The sequence below is a fragment of the Physella acuta genome, unplaced genomic scaffold, assembly GCF_028476545.2.
Source record: "Physella acuta isolate Inbredline_101_S28 unplaced genomic scaffold, ASM2847654v3 ptg001191l, whole genome shotgun sequence".
NCBI classification, from domain to species: Eukaryota; Metazoa; Mollusca; class Gastropoda; family Physidae; genus Physella; species Physella acuta.
The window spans coordinates 137,728-157,500 of NW_026732708.1; the positions used below are offsets into that span (position 1 = coordinate 137,728).

The 19,773-nt window shown below is 36.1% G+C and overlaps 1 protein-coding gene across 1 annotated transcript in view; it reads left to right on the plus strand.

Moving 5' to 3' along the window:
• LOC131956974 (transcription factor SOX-5) overlaps positions 1 to 19,773 on the plus strand; it is a 141,028-nt gene that overhangs the window by 62,387 nt on the left and 58,868 nt on the right. The window contains exon 4 of the mRNA XM_059321659.1: positions 17,450 to 17,479. Coding sequence (XP_059177642.1) covers positions 17,450 to 17,479 — 30 coding nt within the window. The remainder of the gene's footprint in view (positions 1 to 17,449; positions 17,480 to 19,773) is intronic.

A 19,773-nucleotide genomic window follows, 5' to 3' on the forward strand; every position in this document is an offset into this window, starting at 1 on the left:
TTAATTACAACGAAGAAAAAAAAACGTAAGACATTTTTTTTTGTCTTAAGCACAAGGACACGCAAACATTAGCTTCTTGAGATTTTGCTTATCCTTAACTCTTATGTTCAAACGGGGCTGCCACCCCCCTTTACCCCACCCCCCCTTCCCCTCCGTCAACCCCCACTGCGCTGCTCCTTGATGTATGACCACAAATGCAAGGATGTATCCCCCTGCAAGGCTTTGACGGCGCGTTTGCCTATGTACCACGCCGCGACCGTCCATAATAGCTTTGCTTAATTACTTCTTGAGCGTCCGCCCTCTCTTGTTGGAGTGCCTTTATCTTTAAACTTCAAAAGGGCGACCACATTGTTTAGCGTAGAAGAGCGGCACCTCATCGGATGGTTCATCCTCTCCCCTTGGTCGGTTTTTTTTTTTTTTTTTTTAAATTAATCCCCGCGAAATTTCTTGAAATGGCTGTGTATTGGTGAAAATATACACCCATTTAAAACGACGTTTTAAAACTTGAACCCGAATTAAATTTTAATTCTCTCTAAATTAGATTTTCAAATGCATTCTTGAAAGTATAACTTCCTGTTGCGCTATGCAAAAAATAATAATTGTTTTCTGTTTGCGGATGTTTTTTGCATGTTTAAGAAAAGCATTTCCAATCTACGAGGAATAAACCTGCATAAATCAGCAGGTTTTCTTAACATTTGATATAAACACTTTATTTTCATATATTTTTGTTAAAAGTATTATAACTTATAATTTAAAATTATTTTAAAGTAACAAGATGTAATATATAAATTGTTCGTAAAAATAACCAACAAGACTAATCTCAAAATATATGACACAATTCAAATTACTTTGATTTACTTGGTTACTTCGAATTATTATGTTTGTCAAGGGGAATAAGTACAAAATTATTTTTTTTTAACTTTGGATTTTCCCGTTTAAATCAACACAAAATATATTGTTGTGAATTCGTGAGAATTTTTTTTTTTATATCGATATGTTTACAAGCTTTTTCCTTTCCGGCGTTTGACTCCCAGCATTCCTAGCTTTTAACTAAATGGGTTACAAAACAATCGGTACTTCCGCTGGCATCCCCCGCGCATGTGCACGGCCATAAGAAACTGTTTCCTTTTCCCTAATTAAATATTTTTTTATTTGACATCCCGTAATGAGGTCAAAGTATGAACCCACGGCTCACCCCATTCCCCTTTTACAACTCCCCCCCCCCCCTCCCTTCCTCCCACGCCCCCATACATAATTTCTCAACGTCCTTAAATTATTTTTTTTCTTCGTACTTTTTCTAACTTCGCCATTATAAACAAAGGGAGCGAACTTGGACGCGGCAAAATCCAGGAACAATCGCATCGAGACAGTTATTGTCCCTGTACCCACTCCTCCACCCCCACCCCCACCCCCGCGCCCCCCTCCTTTGGGGAATGTCAGACTTGATGTTTTGACTTGGCTAATTCCCTGCCAGGATCCTCTAAGTATTACCATGACAATTATTTACACAGCTGGATAAAGGGAAGTAAAAAAAAAATCTCTTTGCACCGATTCTATATATTTCTATACCCTCTTCCTTTTCCAATCCAAGTTTTTTTTTCTTTCATGCTTCACTCGGCACCATAGCTTACCTTTCTGTTTATATACGCTTGCTAAATTCATAAGGACACCACGCATGATTTAAAAATTAGTTTTTTTTCTCTCCCCTTGAATTATTTGTTAAACTAAAACCTAAAATTTCGAAGAAAAGGAAATAACTCTGAGTCATTGCATAGTTTTACATATATATCTTAAATCCAAGTTTCTTTTATTTAAAAAAAAATATGCTTGCAAAACAAATTGTAAAAATATTTGACTTCATTTTTCTAGCACATTCTAATGCCCTTCATGCAAGGTCGTTTCTCAGTCTCGCCTTTACCTTTGTCTCTGCGTCTGTCATCAGCAATATTAGCGCCCTCTTTGATCCGTTCCACATGGGAAAGCAATCTTGCTATGATGGTGCATTATCTCCCCTTCCACCCATTGTTGTTTGCGGTTAGATAAACAGTGTCATCAAACGCGAGGTATCTTAGGGCACAAAAACAATTTTCTCTTGCCAAAAGGCAAATGTCTTCTTTTTTTTCAGTGTGTTAAAAATAGCCGTTCTCGAGATAAAGAAAAGTGTAGTTTAAATTTTTGAAATTTCAAAATTGTTTCAAAGAGGTTTTTGGCTATTCAACGTAGATAATTTACTATAACATTGATATAAGTTGGAAAAAAGTAAAGAATCCTCTTTCGACCCAGCGATCTATTGGGCAGATGAAGTAGAGTTCATACGATTCTTGACCTTGGTATATGAAAGGAATGTGTGGTCAGCATGAGTTAGGTACCCATCAGAGCTGGATGGACTCAGTGACGTTCTACTGATTTGAACCCGGATTCGAACTCGAGACTTTCGGGTTAGCATAACATAGATATACTTATAACTAAAACGTCACACTTACACGGGTTTTCGGAAAGGTCATTAGTCCAAATACATTGGTCTTTTTAAAGTTCATCGCTCGACTTTTACTAGTCTTCTGTAAGGTCATTAGTCAAACTGTCTGTTTAGTGAATCGTTGAACGAAAGTCGAGGTTCGAACACGGTACTTACCAATAGTAAATGAACACTTGTAAAACGACACACATATTTTTGTCTCTTAGTTTTCCCATTCCAAGACATTGGGCAAAGATGAGGTTAACAATTTTAACAATTTGTTAAGCAAACATTCTGATCACGTTAAAATTGTTAAGCTATATTTAAGCCAACATTATGTACTGAAATAGGTCTTGTAAGTAGGTCACAATTTCTCGTTCTCTTACTATGCAGCTAGTAGATTTCGAGACCGTAGACTTACAAGCCCTATTAACAACGTTAGGGCAATATAAATTTGGTAAATTCCTACGCTGAAATTTAAAAAAAAACATTATTTTCACATAACTAAATTAGACAGACTCTGAAAAACATTGAGTTAAAGGGAAAAAAGTAATTGTTCTTATATAATGGATATATTTTTAATATTAAGCACAGTTTTTGACCGATTGTTATATCGAGATTGTTATACGTAAAAATTTCTTCATTCCACAAGAGGTTGAAAACCGCGTTCATCCCCCCTACCACCTGACACCCCCAAAACCCCTGTAAAAACCCATCAACTCAGTGAATTTAAAACACGAGCTAATTGGTGCCACCACCGTCCATCTCCTTCCATTCTCTAACAGGTACCATCTGGGGTTTAAGTGCCAGACAGGGACCCTACACCGTGGTAGAACCGTTTTGTTTTTAATGATCACACTACATTAAAACTTTTTTTTAAAATGGTCCCGCTTTGGTCGTTTTGTGTTATCGATAGCTGTTTGTTGTTGATGGTAGGTTTTTTTTTAATTGTCTCCATTTTAATAGGCTCCGCTTATTAAAACTTTTTGTAGTTGATACACATTTATATTGGTAACATAAAAAACACATGCATATATATATATATACATACATTCATATAATATATATATATATATACAGGGGCGTAGCGAGGGGGGGGGAGCTGGGGTTGCGGACCGCACCGGGTGACACCATTTAGGGGGGTGACACCAAGGCAAAAAATAGCAAAATAAAAAGAGAAAAACTTGAGGGGGGGGGTACAAATCGAAGGTTTGAGGGGGGTGCAAATCGAAAACTTGAAAGTTTGTCCCCGGGAAGGGTCACTACGCCTCTGGGGGGTGACACCATTAAGTGCCGCACTTCGTGACACTCGACCTCGCTACGCTATATATATATATATATATATATATATATATATATATATATATATATATATATATATATATATATATATATATATATATATATATATATATATAGTATATATAAATGTACATACAAATATACCAATATAATATATATATATATATATATATAATATATATATATATATATATATATATATATATATATATATATATATATATATATATTGGTATATTGGTATGTACATTTATATATACTATATATATATATATATATATATATATATATATATATATATATATATATATATATATATATATATATATATATATATATATATATATATATATATACATATTTTTATTTATTTATTTATTTATTTATTTATTTATTTATTTATTTATTTATTTATTTATACTGTAGTGATATGGCTATATTTACATATAGTTTAACTATGCAACATACATACATATTTACATAGATACATACATAAACAAACATATATATATGTTTATATATATATATATATATATATATATATATATATGAATGTAACTACCCTTACATGCGTCATTTCCTCTGACGCAAGGCCGCCTAATCTCTATCCTACATCATGTTTATTATTTGAACATGTAAAGCCTGACGCGATAAACCTATGAAACCAAGTTCTTATGCCTCGCATTGACGTCTTCATCGGCTCACACGGGCCTAGCTTGTTCAAGTTTGTGGCAGCCATTTTGTTTTCTTGTTGTTTTTTTTTTGAGTTTTCGAGTGAATTTAAACAAGATATTTAAATACTACAGAATAAATACTTCTATGATTAAAAATCGCACTGTTGAAATTAACTTTAAAATCAAACCTTATTCAAACAAGTTATATATGGGATATGTCGAAAAATTTACAGAAATCGTTTGTCCAAATTTAGAACTTTCATGAACCATAGAGTTACACTATTTCAAGCTGTATATCTTCTCATTTGTTTTTTAAAAATATAAACCATAAATAAACTTTCTGCAAATTATAAAATGGCGTCAAGTTTCGTCATAATATAAACTTTAGAGAAGGGGAGTTAACTATTTAGCGTTGTTGCAACTCTATCTTTTAACCACCCGTTGTTTCAGTTTGCTAGAAAAGAAAAAAAAAACTTTAGACACTTGCATTAAGTTTGATTTTTGTCAAGCCTTTTCTCTGCTTAGCTCTAATTATTCGGTTTATGTCGTCACGTTAATAAACAACCCCCTCCCCCACCCACACCCACCTCTTCAAACCCCCTACCTCCTAATCACCCCTACCTCAAGAACGCCCCTGAAACCCTAACACCTCCACCCCTAATCCTGAACACTCCCACCCCCATCGCGTCCCGCCCCCTTTGCATCCTTGCCAATTTTTTTTTTAACTTGGATATTTACGTTTGGTGCTATCTTAGACCTCTGGTGTATGAATGAATTTTCTAACTTCTGAGAAGGAAAAAGAAGAGGAAAAATAAAGAATGGAAAAGGAAAAAAAGTGGAACAATAATTTAAAAAAAAATTGTTTGACGTCGTAGGTTAACACGATAAAAAATAATGAAGGTACAGTCAGTGATTCTCAAAATGGTGTTGTGTTTTCAATTTGTAATGAGTGGTTCTCAAAATAGTATTGTGTTGTAAAGGTACAGTCAGTGATTCTCAAAATAGTATTTTGTATTGAAGGTACCGTCAGTGGTTCTCAAAAAAAATGTTGTGTTGTAAAGGTACAGTCGGTGGTTCTCAAAATAGAGTTGTGTTCTGAAGGTACAATTAGTGGTTCTCAAAATGCTATTTTGCTGTAAATAGTATTTGGTTGTGAAGGTTCATTCGGCAGTTCTCAAAATAGTGTTTTGTGTTTTGTTAAGAAGGTTCATTCAGCAGTTCTCAAAATAGTGTTTTGTGTTTTCTTGTAAAGATACATTGAGTGGTTCTCAAAATAGTGTTTCGCCGTTTCTTTTTTTTTTTTTCAAGTGAACATAATTTTAACAATAACACATTAACATTAATACTCGACTACATCAATGGTTGTTCTTTGTTTTGTTTCGTTTTATTTTTAAATCCTTTTTTTTTTTTGGATAAAAGTATTGGTTATTGATTTGATAAAAGAAGATGATACCGACATGTAATTCACGCTACAGACAAGTGGACTAACGCGGTACGGCTAATCGAAAATCACAACTCTCTTACGTCTGTGTATATGCCCTACGCATATTAACAGATACAGTGTGTACACGACACGAGAAGAGACATAAAGCAGAATTTATGTCGGAGTAAAGACATGTAGTAGGGATGTCAGAGGGGGGTGGGGGGTCTGGGTCATTGTGACCCTACCGTGAGTGAAGTGACGATATACCTGTTACAGGTGAGCTGCCTGCGCATGTTGATAACACAGGCCAGGTCTAATTTTTATTTTTTATTTTTATAATCAACTTTTTAAAATCCCCCGATTGTTGTCGTTGGTGAATGTTTTCAAGCACAAAAAACTCGGTTAGGTCAAGCAAACCCATGAGCCTTGTAAGTTTGAAGATTGTTGACACTTTGTACACATAATATAGCACAGCATAGAGTGGATCTATATATTTATATATATATATATATATATATATATATATATATATATATATATATATATATATATATATTGTAAAATAAATAGTAAAAAGTAAATTTACCTTTAATGATGAATAGGGAAGGTAGAGTGACTTCATCATATGATATAGTCAGAGTCGGCGTTAGGGGGTGGCAAACGGGGCGGTCGCCCTAGGCCCCGCGCTTGAAGGGGCCCCGCGCTTCAGCAGCGCCATTGTTGCCTGAATTAGTTTGTAAACTGAAATAATCTTTTCTGAATTAAATTAAAAAAACAACCCAACGAAATGGCCGAAATTGTTGGATGTTAAAACTGAGGCCACGGCTGATGTTAGTGAGTTATCCTCTACATGGACTGGGACAGACCGTTATTCTAAAGAAAGACATTAGTGTCACACATCGCTGGCACGGTCGACTCGCTATTGTCCTGAGGTGACTGGAGATGGCGGTCGCAAATTAGCCCCCGACCTGACATGGGAGGTAAAATCGAGAAAAACGTAAAAAGATACCCTATTGTTTGCGGACCGTTGAAGACGTTTTTTTTAGTGAGCAGGCGGGGGTGCCTGTAGTAAACAGTCAGTGACCTGATGATGGCTTGCAGAGGAGGGGGAGGGGGGAGGGGAGCGGATGGGGACATGCCCCGGAAATCCAGAGTATTTTTCCCTAAAATCACAATTTATACACGGTATGGGCATCTTTTGTGTAATTATAGGCATCCATACAGTAATTATGTTCATATTTATTTTATATATTGTCAGGTCATCTTTAAATACATTATACTTGTATTTATTTTTTTATTTTTTGAAGGGCATTTATACAGTAATTATGTCCATTTTCATTTTGGTAAACTTAAACGGTATTCGTAAAGTGATTAAGCACATGTTTATTTTAATTAATTGTAGGGACAGTGGCGTAGCGAGGTCGGGTGTCACCCGGTGCGGCACTTAATGGTGTCACCCCCCCCAGAGGCGTAGCGACCCTTCCCAGGAAAAAACTTTCAAACTTTCGATTTGCACCCCCCCCCCCCTCAAGTTTTCGATTTGCACACCCCCCCCCCCCACCTCAAACTTTCGATTTGCACCCCCCCCCCCCCCTCAAGTTTTTCTCTATATATTTTGCTATTTTTTGCCTTGGTGTCGACCCCCTAAATGGTGTCACCCGGTGCGATCCGCACCCCCACCCCACCCCCCCCCCCTCGCTACGCCTCTGTTTAGGGATATTCAGTATAATAGTTAAGGCCATAGTGATTCTTGTTTTAAAATAGTGTAGGCACACTAAACAAATTATAAAGTCTATACTGTTTGATATATCGGGCCGAGACTGTTTTATGGTTAAGTTCTCCTGATTTCTCAAACGTCTAAATTACCGGCAGTCCGAGCATGCCATCGCGAAACTCATAAATAACACGAAGCACATGGTTCACTTTCTATAGACACGGACCTTCTCTTGTGAGAACGCGGTCTTAATCTGTAATGTAATACGCTGACGCACCTTCTCTTGAATGGCTGCGGTCAGAGATCCAGTAACGTAGTACCCGAACTGATTTTTTTAGGGTTTGGCATCCCATAGATTTAAATGTACAGTTATCCTTCACGGGCTTCACCCCACCCCACCAACAGTCACCCCCCCCCCCCCCCCGCCCCAGTGTTCCACCTTACTGAGCGTCCGTGATTACATTTGAGAGTCATTTCATTTGGATATCTATAGCTGTAAACAGTGTTTTTCACGATTCGAGCTTATTCCGAAATCTATCAATGTTTTGCTATTTTTCCCGGCATCCACACACTTTGAATGCCACTGTTGAGAGTACCAGATGAAAGCACGTTATCGGGTGAAGATGAGTTTAGAACAGAGTATTTCTTATGTATAATGGATCAAGCAATTATTGGCATGAACACTCGATTTGAACAACTACTACAATACGATTCACTCTTTGGGTTTCTCTACAACATAAACACAATGAGAAAATTAAATAATGAGGATTTGTTAAAAAGTTGCATCAATCTTGATATAGCGTTGCGATCGGTGAGCTCGGGTGACTTAACCGGGGCAGATTTGTGTACAGAGATCACAATGTTTCGAGAAATTTTGCCCGAAGGTATTAAGTCAGCCAAACAGTGCCTTCAGTACATTTGGAGTATTCGGGATTCCTTTCCCAATACGGCGATCGCCTACAGAATCTTGCTAACAGTTCCAGTCACAGTTGCAAGCGTCGAAAGAAGTTTCTCCAAACTGAAGTTGATCAAGAACTATTTGAGATCAACGATGTCCCAAGACAGGCTTTGCGGCCTGTCGATTCTGTCAATAGAAAAAGACATAGCCTCCAGTTTGGACTATGATGATATAATCATGGAATTTTCCTCACGAAAGGCAAGAAAAGTAGATCTTCGTTTGTGAACGTACTGGTAAGATTTTCAACATTAATGTAAAAAAATCAGGTTTGAAGCTGACGTTCATCGTCACTTTGATGCGTGTCTCAAACTTATATCTGTTTTATTTTTTACTTTTCAAACAAAAAGCCTTAACAGAAACAAGCAACGTTTCGAAAGCACTTCTAAGTAAACAAATTATTTGTTAATCAGTGTCTTAATGTTAATACGACATTGATAAACAGCTTAAAAATACATATTTATCGTTAAAATATTAATTAGCGTTGAGAAGGAAAAAAAACGCCTCACTGTACATGTTTTATTTAATTATACACCAATGAAGAAAATTTAAGGCCCCGCGCGGATGGTTGGCCATAGGCCCCGCGTACCCCTAACGCCGGCTCTGGATATAGTATACATACACATATATTATAGATTACAGGTTGTAAGCGAAATGATGGTGTTTTCAGTAAATATTTTAAATGTGTGTCTTCGAACGCGTTAAACAATACAAGAAACAGGTGGACTCTACCTCACCTGCTTGTTCAAGTATTACACTGTGAGGCGGTCGTTATCTATACTGCTGGCAAAATCGATTAAAGCTTGCGTGTGAATAGTTTTGTCGCCTTATGCTCGCCTTGAAATAATACTTTACCCCTCTTCTATCGAATCATAACTTTTCTTATGTCTTGTTTTTGCATTAAATTGTATATTATTTTCATTACAGTCGTTATTTTATATATTTTTAAAAATTCTCTGTACAAAAAAAACTTGTTTTATTCTTGTGCTTTTTATCTTCAAAGATTACTATAATCTCTAAACAAATGGATTCATACTTTTTAGCAGCTGTACCTGAAAGCCGCGCATCCAACACTCACTTTAAAAACCATCAAGTCTCTGATTAGCTCCCCTGCACAACTGGGTTATCTTTTGATGTTTATCAAGTATCATCATCAAAAGATGGAGGCACAAATCGGTGTTGCAGATTTTCTTTTAGTTGAATATTAAATCTGCTCTGTTTTTCCTTCCCCTCCTCCCACGCCACGAGTAAAGTTTGGAGAGTACGAACAGTAAAACCCGACGCTGCGCAGCGCGCACCGGTTGTATCGGGAATTCCCACCTGCGTAGCGGCTCTTGGAAGGCCGTTTGGGGAATTTCCGTTTTATCAAATCGCTTTACAAAAACTTTTTTTTTATTTTTCATTTAATCGTTTCTACTGAAACCACGTTTAAAAAAAACAGTTTTAGCCTTAAAAAAATACTTTAGAATAAATAATTCAGTTGTTACTACGCACTCATCGCCCTCTTTATTTTCCTAAATCATCGTATTTTTTTTTACAAAAGTCATCCCCCCATACTGACTACAATGAAGAGAACGAATTCTTCTTCACCGGCAAAAACGTAAATCTACTTCTATCACATCCTATGTTGCTAAGTGTTTAGATACCAATAGATGAATTGACAAATCGGGATAGGCCAACGAAAGGCTTTCGTTGCCACTTATATAACTGTAATCACAAGCAACAAGTAATTCTATGTTATATTTCTAAAGCACTTCTGTAAAACATAAATATATATGTAAATATATGTGTTAAATATATATATATATATATATATATATATATATATATATATATATATATATATATATATATATAGTATGTATACATAGGAGATGAACAAGATATTGTAACAAAAGACCGTAGGTGTGCGCCCTCTGGAACAGCGGATCTGAGGCGTGACCTTTTAACCCCCTTTACAAGTGCCATTATGCGGAGAAATACCACCCTGGCGGTGGGTTAAACAATTGGGTGGCGTTTCTTTCATCGCCGCGGGCCATCAAAGTGATCCTGCACCACCCCGCGATCCCACATTTTCAGATCCGCAACAGGTGATACCGTCCTGCGGCCCACCGGGCCACCAGATGAGGTGGGGAGGGGAGGGAGGAGCCCACGCAGGTACGGAGAAGACGTACAGGGAGGGAGGGGGGTTGACCTTGTACCCCGTGACCTTCAGTGCGAGGTCAGGTATGGTTAAGGGTGGGTCACAAGGATGACCCGGCGACAATGGTAGAATCATTCGATCACTCAACCATGAGCAGGAGAGGAACGAGCGTCTCTCATCTCTCTGTAACGATAGAAATCTATCTTTTGGCTTAGTTTCTATAACTAGTTGTCTCGCTTGGATGGCATACATCTCAGACATACTATTCTACTAGTCAGCATTATATATATATATATATATATATATATATATATATATATATATATATATATATATATATATATATATATATGTATATATATATATATATATATATATATATATATATATATATATATATATATATATATATATATATATATATATATATATAGGCCTTTATAAGCAAATATGTAGCTTATATGATAACTATTTATATAAATATTTATTTATGTGAATATATATATATATATATATATATATATATATATATATATATATATATATATATATATATATATATATATATATATATATATATATATATATGTGTGTGTGTGTGTGTGTTTGTGTGTATAGCGAAAAAAATCTGTTGGCACATGCCGTTAGGTTAATGAGTGATTCACCAACAGAAGATGTAAGTGGGAATTCCCGCTCCCCCCCCCCCCCCCCCTTCCCTTTGCTCCATTCAACCACCGCTCACCAGATAAGTCACCAACGCAAACAAAGACACAAAAAAAGAAGAAAAACCACTGGCCAATGTCTGTCTGACACGTGACAAGCCCGGGGCCCAGCCGACCTGGAGATTGTGTCCACCGGCCCGTGACCTTGACATCTTCTGGTGAGCCTGCTATTCCGGTTGTTCAAACCAGATTGTTTTTTTTTTTACCCTCAGACAGACGAGAGCTCTATCTGGTGACTCGCGTAACATTGTTTCTTGTAACTTGGGTCTGTAACTTAGTGTAGGACTAGGCTTGTTTGACAAGTTTTCCTTCCGACTTGACACGTCATTATTTCCCTTTGGGTCACGGTTTAGGAACTCTAAAATGCATACCGTCGTTGAGTGACCCTTTAATTACATAGTATGACACGTCATATAAAAAACAAAAACAGGAATCATGATAACAATGACTGAAAAGGGGTTAAGTTCATAATACTTAAATTGGAAAACCAAAATATTGGGATAAAAGTAGAATCTCTGCCATTTCCGCCACGCCTGTATCAAAACGAGGCTCATCCGGCTTAATTTGGGTTAATTAATGTATGAGTTAATTGTGAGAACACACGCATTATCGTTTTTTTTTTTTTGTTGTTCATAAAAATTACTTATTTTATTACTACTTCACAAAGCTGTTACTTTGATTTTTTTCTTGTTTACATTATTTTAATAACAGTAACTTGATGGGTTTTTCCCAGCGGGAATCGTCTCGAGGGGGGGGGGGGGTTCCAATTTTTACCCGGGGAAAAAACTTTCGATTTGCACCCCCCCCCCCCCTCAAACTTTCGATTTGCACCCCCCTCATACTTTATATATATATATACCGAGGGGTCTATGGGGGGGGGGGTTATGACTCCCATACCCCCCCCTTGCCTACGCCACTGGGTTTTTCAACAAGTAAGTAGCGAACTGAACCAGATTCTCAATAGTTCTAGTTATTGCTCTTTCTTTTATTATTCAACGTATTGTCAGTCAGTCTGTTGAAGAGGATTTAGTTTTCAACGATGACTACCCCCCCCCCCTTTCACTCATTCTTCTATTCTCTTCTCCCTCCCCCCCCCCCTCCAAATATCCACCGTGTTTACAAAAACGAATTTACGATTAATATTGAGCAAGTGACTTGACTGTTCCAATCAAATACCCTTATTCAATTAGTTTAATTAGATCTACATCATTAAGAAGAAGAAAAAAATACATTTAAAAAATTGAACATCACGCAATATAAACCTTCTTATTTAACCGACGCCAAAAAAAAAATCTGGCAAGCCAGTTAACCTGGTGTAACCCTGACCTGCCAGTTGTTCCGCTGGCTTACATCGTTTGTCGACCTCCCAGTCCTTAGCCCACCGCACTCCACGACCCCTCCCCTTACCCCCCCCCCCCCCCACGTCTACACAATCTGCCTTTCTGTTAAGTCTCTTTTAGACCATCCGCTTTCAATAGATCGAACTACAAATCAGTATTCAATCAAAATAAACATATCATCAACAGCAGAATTTCAAATCACTAATTTGTTAATTCACGGTAAACTACTGTTAATTTTCTTTACACCCCATTCAATTTAAACCACATTTCTATTTCTTTGTTTATCACCAAAACCACATTCTATTTAAACCACATTTCTATTTCATTGTTTATCACCAAATAAATATTTGTTTCGTTAAAACAGAAAGTGTTTATTTATCTCACAAAGTTGGTGCATTTACTGTGTACGTTTTTAAACAACCATGTATACCTAATGTAGAGGTCCCACTTGCCTATACGTTCTTTATTTACCGTATACTCCGCTTTATTAGTTATTGTACAGTTACCTTATTCCTCCTGTATACTTACTATTGTATACTTTCTGTTGTATACCTACTGTTGTATGCACACTGGTGTATACATACTGTTCTATACTTTCTGTTGTATACTTACTGTTGTATACTAATGTTGTATACTTAACCGAAGAAACCCTTGCTGATTTGTACTGTTTTTCTAAGTATTCATTTTTGAACATTGTTTTATATAAAGCCGCGCTAATGTCACAAAACACCACGAATTGACTCACACTTAACGCTAAGTACACGATGCATTGACCGCTCACCTGAACACCGACATCTACTTGAATAGAAACTCACGCGTGGCCATTGATGAACTCAGCCCGAAGCACGGGCTAATTAAAATCACGTGATAAACTAAAACAATAACCTAACAGGTAATGGGAGTTAGCTCAATATTTGACCGGAGTTAATTATAAACTTTAACGGCTTAAGTGTCCATTTTATTAATCTGGTATATTGTTATTAAAAAAAATTAAATAACTAATTACATTAACATAATTGAAAACGATGGAGTTTATTGGTTATTTATAGTGAGCAAGATTAACCCCGGTTAGGGGATTTTTTGTTCATCATGTCACCATACAGGCAGTTTTCTTATTAACAATGAAGTTAATGAGTATAAATTTATAAAATTAAAACAATGCTCAGGTTTGTAATGCATATTGCTTCTATTTTTTTTTTTTTTTTTTTTTTTTTTTTTTGCATTTTGTTTCTAAATTAATTTAAAGATTACACAAAGAAACGTACCACTGAACATAAATAAAATTGACTTTAATCAATTTAATTAAAAGTTAATTTAATTGACACTATTGTTTCTGATCCATGAAAACTGGGTCCCTGTATTAAGCAAATTACCAATCAAGGAAAATAATCCCAAACCACAAATATTAAATGATTTTTTATGTTTCTTACGGAACATTAAAACTTGATTTTGATTAAAACTGAAATAAATATAATTATTATTACAATTTATAATCAATAACAAAATTTAATTCCCCTTTTTCAACGAATAACCTATCAAGGGAAACAATCCCGAAAAACAAATCTTAAACGGCTGTTTGTGTTTCAACCATTGTCAGCTGTCATTACGACTGAAGGATCATCAGTCATACTTGACTTCCCGATCGCCGAAATATACTGGTGCTGATTTATTTGAAGGGGTGGGGGAGGGAAGGGGATAAGAGGGAATCAATTGTCAGCCTTCTAAAGCCTGCAGACATTTTTACCAGTGGTGAAGGTGTGCCGGTATGTGTGACTCAAGGGCTAATGATTATCTCCCCTGTTTGATTACCTCCCATCCTTCATTATCTCCCCCTGGTAGCATGTCAGAAAACAATCTATCAATACTGAAATATTAAAAGATTTTTTTGACAATTAAGATCAGGAAGAAAAATATGCATTCTCTAAAAAGAAACAAAACAAGACAAAAAACAGAACAAAATGAAATGAAACGAAACGAAATATAACAAAACAAAGCATACAAATGTAACTGTGTCTTTAGGGAAAAGCATTTGAAAACATAACATTCAAATTAAAGTTTTGAAATTTACAATTATATTACGAAAACAGATTCAAAAAAAAAAAAAAAGGAAAAAAAAAAATCACCATTTAATCAAATTCACAATGCGTCTAGTAAAACAAAACATAAAATAGAATATTTCAAAACAGAAATTTTCTAAAACCTACAACGAAGCAGACTCAGCTAAGATGTCTTTTGTCAACTACATTACCGTTTAAAAGCGAGCAGGAACAGTTGATTTCAACTCCGGCTGGCTAATGCAAGGTTTGAAAGTAATAATTGATGGGGAGTACAATGCTGACTCGTTCGTTTGTCAGACAGAAGAAATCTGGCTTTTACAACTGAACCTGATTGCTAATTAATTAGTGCCGTGTATAAAAGTTAATTAGAAGAAAAAAATTGGAATTAGTAGCATGTGGTTTGAATTTAAATTTAATGGTATTGAGTTTTGTTGAATTAACTTTGAGGAATGTAAGTGATTGTGATATTTTAATCCAGTATCCAACTTACCTGTTCTTTTTATAGTTGCACTTTCGGAGATGAATGTTAATAAGGCAGATTAAGTATCGTACATCTGTTTCTGTAATAATCACATATAGAGGGATAGTGCTATGCCCAGCCGCTTTTACTTTCCCTAATGTGTCAGGTACCGGTACTCATCAGAGCTGAGTTAACTCAGGCACGTTATACAGACTAAACTCCAAGATTCGAACTCAAAACATTCGGGTCAGTAGTCAAGCGCCGTTCTTGTCATTCCCCGACCTAACACTCCGTACCCCAATTCTTAATCCACAACCATCCACCTCACCATCAATAACAGCCACTCTAAAAAATTCACATCATAATCCGCCTTAATCCCAGTCATCCACCTAATTCCATAATCCACTTCCATCCAACCCGTGTTTGACATCACTCATCATCTCTGTTCTTCCCCATCCACCCACCTAACACACACATACAAAAGAATACATTGAGGTCACGTAGTACAAAGAAGCGGCTTTGGAAAAAAAAAAACACTACAATAACTTACGTACTGATTGCCTTGTGGCACCCTTGCACCGGAGAAGGTAGGGGTGCGGGCAAGAGGGTGGGGGAGTGGGGGGGTGGGGTATGAGGAGGGGCTGAGCATGAAATAAACAATGAACCTTAAAATTCATTGTAATTTACGGCTGCCAATTCCAAGGTTCGTTTTCACCTCACAGAAAATGGTGAAAGAAAGGATTTTTTTTTTTCTCTTCTCACTTCCTGTCTTGCGTGGGAAGGACATTGCATATGGCACCAGGAGGAACAAAGAATTAGGGGGATGGGAGAAAAGGTAGACGCCTTTTTTTTTGACAAAAGGCATCATCATTTATTTTTACTCAAGAGAAAGCAGGGACGCAACTCTGTTCTGAGATGACTACGTTGTAGAGTTCGAGCCTTGTGAAAACAGGAACGCAATCAGCTCTTTTTGAGCCAAATCTAAGGTGTAAAGTTAGGGATTTTTTAAATGTGGGGCCCCTACTGTACGGAGTTTATAGAAATCCAATGCGGCGTAATTATGATGTGGTTGTACATTTCTAAAACTGAAACATGCACATAGAGATAGAGTAGACATTTGTTGATATAGATTCCCATTCGCTCCTTAAATATCAATCTCATTGTCAAACAATTTTCTAAACTTTTGTATCAGATGTCAAATGTAAATATTTATGTACATTTGTTAATTAAGTAATTAATTTTTAGAACGGTTCGATGATTTGCCAAAGAATATAATTTTACCGATTTTGATTTATATTACCAAGACACACTACCTGAGTAAAAATTACAATATTAATTATAAACTATATTCATAAAAGTATGAATTTCACTCTATATAACATACGCATTATTGTACTCACTTCCGGTTTTTTTTTGCGTCGGTGAGTTAGGTTTCTATTTATAGCATGTTGCATCTCTGGTATATAGATCAAATAGGGCGAGTAAAAGGGAAGGCTTTGTGAAGACGTCAAGAGGGGGGAGTGGGGGGGGGGACATTAAACGTGGGAGCAAGGGTCTTTAAGTGCTACGCTACTCGTGGGGGAGAGAGGGGTGGGGCTGGGGGGTGCGGCCCTCCACAAAAGAGGAAGGGGGCGGTACGTAAAAATTGTTTGAAACTGTTAAGATATTTACCCGAAATTGTATTGAAAAAACACGATACTAAAAGAGATTTGTTCCCGAAGCAACAAAAACCAAAAACCCCATAATCGATTCGAATTTTTCGTTTAAATACTGCATTCGTGTATATAAAAATATCGTTAAAATATAATAGTATCGATAATTATCTTCAACGATTACATAAAAAACGTACGACCTTTTTGTGACGTGTTTAATTTGTTCCCTTTTGTTTTATCTTTGAGAATACCAAAGCTTTGGTGAATATGGGAAAGGGGAAAGGCGTAAAACATTTGAATATCTTTTGTGTTAAGTGCCAGCATATGAAGACGTAGAAGATCAAAAAAACAAAAAGTCTTCAAAGTAGTGGTTTTCCCTGTCGCCTATGTGGCGAGACAATAAACAGTTACTGTATTCTTTTTATTTTTCCTGCTGAGATTCAAAAAACACATTTTTTCATTTTTTTTTCTTTTTTTTTTTTGTATTTTTTTGTTCCTATAAATGTGGAAACACAAATAATGATTTCTTTTTTTCTTTCTTTTTTTTCTCAGGGAAAAGAGTGGGTGTAGATGAATCAAAAGGTAAGGGAAATGTTAGAAGATATTCACCAAGAAATACCGTATTGGTGTTTTTAAAATGCATTGAAAATTAGAGTTATTTCCCTTCTTATATTTTATACCAATAGCGCTTTGAACATAGTTTTTTTCCTAGATCAAAATGATTCGAAAGTATTTTTTAATTATCTTTTATACAGGGAATATATTAGGCTAAGAAAAACAATAGGTCTATTAAACTATAATTTTTTTTAATAAATTTTATTTTAAGATAATTTAGTTCTCGAAACATTACATGTGTTTCTTGGTGAAATATATTTTATTGTTTATTTCGTTTGTACCTTTTTTTTTTCATTCTTATCAGTCCAGTCTTTTAAGCTGTTATCTTATTACCAACAACTTTAATAGAATATAGTTTAAATTTTCTTCTTATTCAACATTATTAAACTCCACTTGCCTATAATATAAAAGGCGATCAATAGTTTGGGACTGTATAGAGGTAACCCACATAATCTTAAAATTCAGACACATACCACATGGATAGCATAATAACACACGCATCACATATATAGAACTACCACTATAGTACACTTACACTTCATACAGGCACACACCATAATCACATAACCTACCATCTATAACATCTTAGTAACTGCTACTTTAGCGTATGCTAGCTATTATCTAATGCACGCGTAAACCAACCTTTCAACCTATTTGTGTAGCAATACCTTTTCAATTTTACGACCGTAAACTTGATACCAGTAACGTAAAGCGTGTCTTACGCAATAGCATAAAAGCGTTTCACTAAGCGTTCTGTCCTGATCAGCAATGTCAAATATATAAGTATCACCCCCCTGTATATACTTTTTTTCTAGTATTATTACCATTAATTGCGAGTGAACTCCCTTTGTACATGACAAGCCGCATGATTGCCGAATTACGCGTCATATCGTCATCGCTAAGAGTTATGTCCCTGCTTGTATAGCGGAGCTAATCAAGGGAGGTCACTGGCGGAAAGAGTAAAATATATATATATTTCGTGCTGCTTGTCATGTAGGGCGACACGGAACTCAAGAGAGTTTCCCACAGTGATCAAGTCAATGAGGGTTCCAACCTTCCACTTCAAAACACTTGGGCCGGCCATCGAACTGCACAAGAATTTATAAGTTGATGTTTTAAGTTGATGCTGTAAGTTGATAGGATGGCGGGCAAGAGGTTTCCCATGCCGTGATGGGGGGTTGAGGAAAATGTGTACGAACACGTGTTACTTTTCCGTTATAAGGTACCATTTGATGGGCGTTTAATATTGACACAAAATTTGACAGATATGTCATGTCAATTGTAATAGAAGTTTTAATCTACTTAATTTTGACCGTGCTTAAAACAATATTTGAGAAAACAGTCGCAAAAAAAACAACAACGAATAACTGCAATTCGGGCAGGTGGGTGTAGTCTGAGGTGTGAAATCCTTTAAGGATGGGGGTCTGGCTTTTTATTATGACGATCCTTGCATTATTCTTAGTCTCTGCGTCCTCCAGGCTCTGATGCGTAGCCTACCTAAATCCCATTACGGAAAGTAAATAAGGTTGGGTATAGTGCTGACCAGAATATCCCTTCATATGCCGAGGTTAAAGGAACAGGTGAACTCTACTTCACTTACCATATGGATTATCAGGTTCGAAATGGGAACTTTTCTTTCCTTTTGTTCTACTTTAAGAAGCAATATAAATATAAAATTAAATGGTATTTTCAATTAAATAATAATAATGATAAATAAATAAATAAATCTAAATGTAAAAACAAACATTTAGATAATGTTTACTGTAAATCGGAAATTCCCAAAACACAGCAATGTACTCTGCGGCCTACTATTGTTTTCGTTTCCCAACTCATTTGCCTATGGCCACTAGACATTAAGAGGACCGTTCCTTTTCATCGTCGTCTTTGTGTAGTGACCATAACGGAAGAGAGGAAAGGGGGGGGGGCGGGAGATGCGGTTAAGGGACACGCAGAAAAGAGTGACCTGAAGTGGCAGAAATGACTTCTAAGTCACTCGAAAATACGACGCATCAGACAACACAACCATAACAAAACAGTAGAAATGACTTCTAAGTCACTTCGAAAACACAAATCAAAAGTTAAAAAAAAAATAAAACACATCTTACGACACAGCGATAGCAAATTCAGTAGGTTAAAATGAATAAAAAAAAAAAGAGAGAAATAACTATAAACCTGATTTTTATGAGACTTAACGATATGGGCTCATCTCTACGATAACAACCCCAAACTCAACAGGAATAGAGCAATGAACCCATCGATAT